We start from the raw sequence: 2,716 nt of genomic DNA on the forward strand, positions 1-2,716 counted from the left end.
GGGTGTGCAAAGCCCGAGCACCGGCCGGTTTGGCTTGCAGGTGCGGAAGGGCTGGGGCTGTTTCGCTCCTCTTGTTTGCCTTGGTTTATAATTTTATTTTTTTGCCATTGCGGGGGGTGAAGGCGTGGTTTTTCCCCACCCGTGGGTGGGTTTTTTTCTCGCATGTAACGGCCGGGGGCCTTTCCCGGGCCCTGCTGCCCTCTTCTGGCACCGGCGCTTTGCTTTTACAACCCAAAGTTTGTAAACAAGAGTCACGTGCTGGCGGGAAGGCGGGCGGGGTCACGCCGGGTGCCAGCGACGCCCAGGGATGCTCGGGCGAGGGGCTGATGAGCTCCTGTATCCCGCAGGAACGCGGGTGTACAGCCCACCGGAGTGGATCCGCTTCCACCGCTACCACGGGCACTCAGCCACCATCTGGTCCCTGGGCGTCCTGCTCTACAACATGGTCTGTGGGGACGTCCCCTTCGAGCAGGATGAGGACATCATCCGGGGACAGCTCTTCTTCCGACGGCGCATCTCTCTGGGTGGGTACCCGGCACGGGGACATGGAGGGGATAATGGGCTTTGGGAGGCGGCAGCTCACAGGGAGCTCTGGAGGGGCTTCATCTCCCGTGCCTGGCTGGAGGAGGTGGCACGTCTGACTGACCGGTGGTTGCTGGTTTCTCTCCCCAGAGTGCCAACACCTCATCAAGTGGTGTTTGTCCATGCGCCCCTCGGACAGGCCGTCGTTGGAAGACATCTTCAACCATTCTTGGCTGCAGGACATTCACCTGGAACCAGCTGAGATCCACCTGCACAGTTTGATCCAGGAGCCTGACAAGTAACAGCTCCATGCAGTTCCTGATCATAAGAAGCAAAGAAAACCAGACTTTTTTCATTTTGACCACAGCACTGAGCAGGGATCCTCAGATGTGAATGCGCACATCTTGTCCTGGAGCTGGGCTGGAGACCTGCTCTCTTCCAAGTTCTGGTAGCCACCATCCAAGCCAGCTGTCCTGGACTGCATCTGAATGACCTTGTCTTTGTAGAGATTTTGCCAGTAATTTTTTTGGACAGGTTTTGGTTCTGGTTTTGGAGGCTCTCAAGTGTCATCTTGACCTGCTGAATTGGGGATGGCGAGAGGATTGGAAACCTGATTGCAAGAAAAGCTTCAATGGGGGAAAACTGTGGGGAGGGCAGGGCCTGTGGCCAAGTGGCTGTCCCTTCTCACTGTCCCTTCTCGCTGTCCCCGTGCTCGTGTGCCTTCTGTTTGATCTGAGCTGTGCTGGAGGAAGGACTTAGCTTTTCCTACAGTGCTGCTTTTCTGAGACTTGCCTGGGCCTATAGTTCCTTTTCCCTTTTCAAAAAGAAAACGGGTCAGAAGATGCTTGGGAACCAAGTGGGTTATGCCTCGCCTCCTGTGCCTCCATCCCACGTGGGTTTTCTGGGGTTCTTTGCTTCTCTGTGCCCCCACGAATGCACAAACAATGCAAACCAACAGCTGTAAATGTGTACATAGTTCTACAGGAGCAAAGCTTGATGTACAGTTGTGAATAGTGATAACATTTTGCCTTTTTTCTCATTTCCAGTTTTTGTTTTTAATTTATTTTCATGAATTTGTTGTTTGTTTTTTAAAGGAAGCGTTCTAGCCGCTAGGATAACTTATTTATTTATTTATAATTCATGTGGGTTTCCAGCCCATGCCTTGCTTCTACAGCTGCTGATCCCCCGGGTTTCCGTTTGGGTTTCCCTCTGTTTCTGTCCTGTGTCCATCCTCGGGCCCGTCGTGTTTCTGTTGGATGTCTGGCGGAGGTGTGGGGTGGCTGCTTCTCCCCAGCTGTCTGTGTACATAGTTCTGGGTGCTGTTCTTTCCTTGCCACATGCAGATCTCGGTTTGCAGTTGAGTTTGGGTTTTCTCCACGGGTGTCTTGTTTGGGGCTGGGGAGGGGGGAGCTGGCCCAGGCCGTCCGCACTGTCCAGTCTGTACCAAGTGTGTAGCCGGCAGGTTTTGTTAATAGTTGATATTGTACAGGGGAATTGAGAAATCTTATTTTTTTTATGCGGTTTTAAATAAAAACAAAACACTTGATGTGATGGATCACATTCCTTTGTTGCGGGGCAGGATGAAGGATATGCTGTGAGTTGTGGCGTACCAGTGACCACACCATGGCCACTCCAGGGACTTTGTCTCCAGTCAGATTTGACTCCAAAGATTCCACCCTAGCATTAACCAGGACCAGCCAGTCAAAAGCACCATGGGGACAGCCAGATCCCTCCCTCCACGGGGTGTTTCCAGAGCTGACTGCTCCTGGCAGCTCTCCTGGGTGCTGAGCCCTTTTCGTTGCCATTCATCCGCAGGCTGGTGCGGAGCGTGTGCTGGGGCTGGCGAGTAAACAAACATCAAAGCGACCTTACGAAACGCAGGATGTTGTCAGCCAAATTCAATTTTGGTAAGGCAGATCCTGTTGCTCCAGCTCTGTTGGGTGTTGCATGCTGGGGGCTGGTGGGTGCAGGAAGCTGCCAGCGGGCTGTCCCCACCTCCAGCTCGGCCAACGCAGAGGAAGCTGATCTTCAGATTACGAGAAGTTGGTCGCTATCAGTCAGCAGCGGTTGAGTTTTCTACCCTCCAAACTGTCAAACCCCATTTCCAGCTCTGCGGCACTTCAGGGATGTTTGTTTGTGTGTTTTCTTATCTTGGTTTGTTTTTTTTTTTAATTAGTTTATATGTGTTGAATTT

General features: G+C 52.5%; 1 protein-coding gene across 1 annotated transcript in view; it reads left to right on the forward strand.

The window, feature by feature from the left end:
• PIM1 (Pim-1 proto-oncogene, serine/threonine kinase) overlaps window positions 1–2,068 on the forward strand; it is a 22,416-nt gene extending 20,348 nt beyond the window's left edge. The window contains exons 4-5 of the mRNA XM_017727140.1: window positions 348–524; window positions 673–2,068. Of these exons, the coding sequence (XP_017582629.1) occupies window positions 348–524; window positions 673–824 (329 nt within the window). The 3' untranslated portion in view covers window positions 825–2,068. The remainder of the gene's footprint in view (window positions 1–347; window positions 525–672) is intronic.
• The last annotated feature ends 648 nt before the right edge of the window (window positions 2,069–2,716 follow it).

This window comes from Corvus brachyrhynchos, unplaced genomic scaffold (assembly GCF_000691975.1).
Source record: "Corvus brachyrhynchos isolate BGI_N302 unplaced genomic scaffold, ASM69197v1 scaffold72, whole genome shotgun sequence".
NCBI classification, from domain to species: Eukaryota; Metazoa; Chordata; class Aves; order Passeriformes; family Corvidae; genus Corvus; species Corvus brachyrhynchos.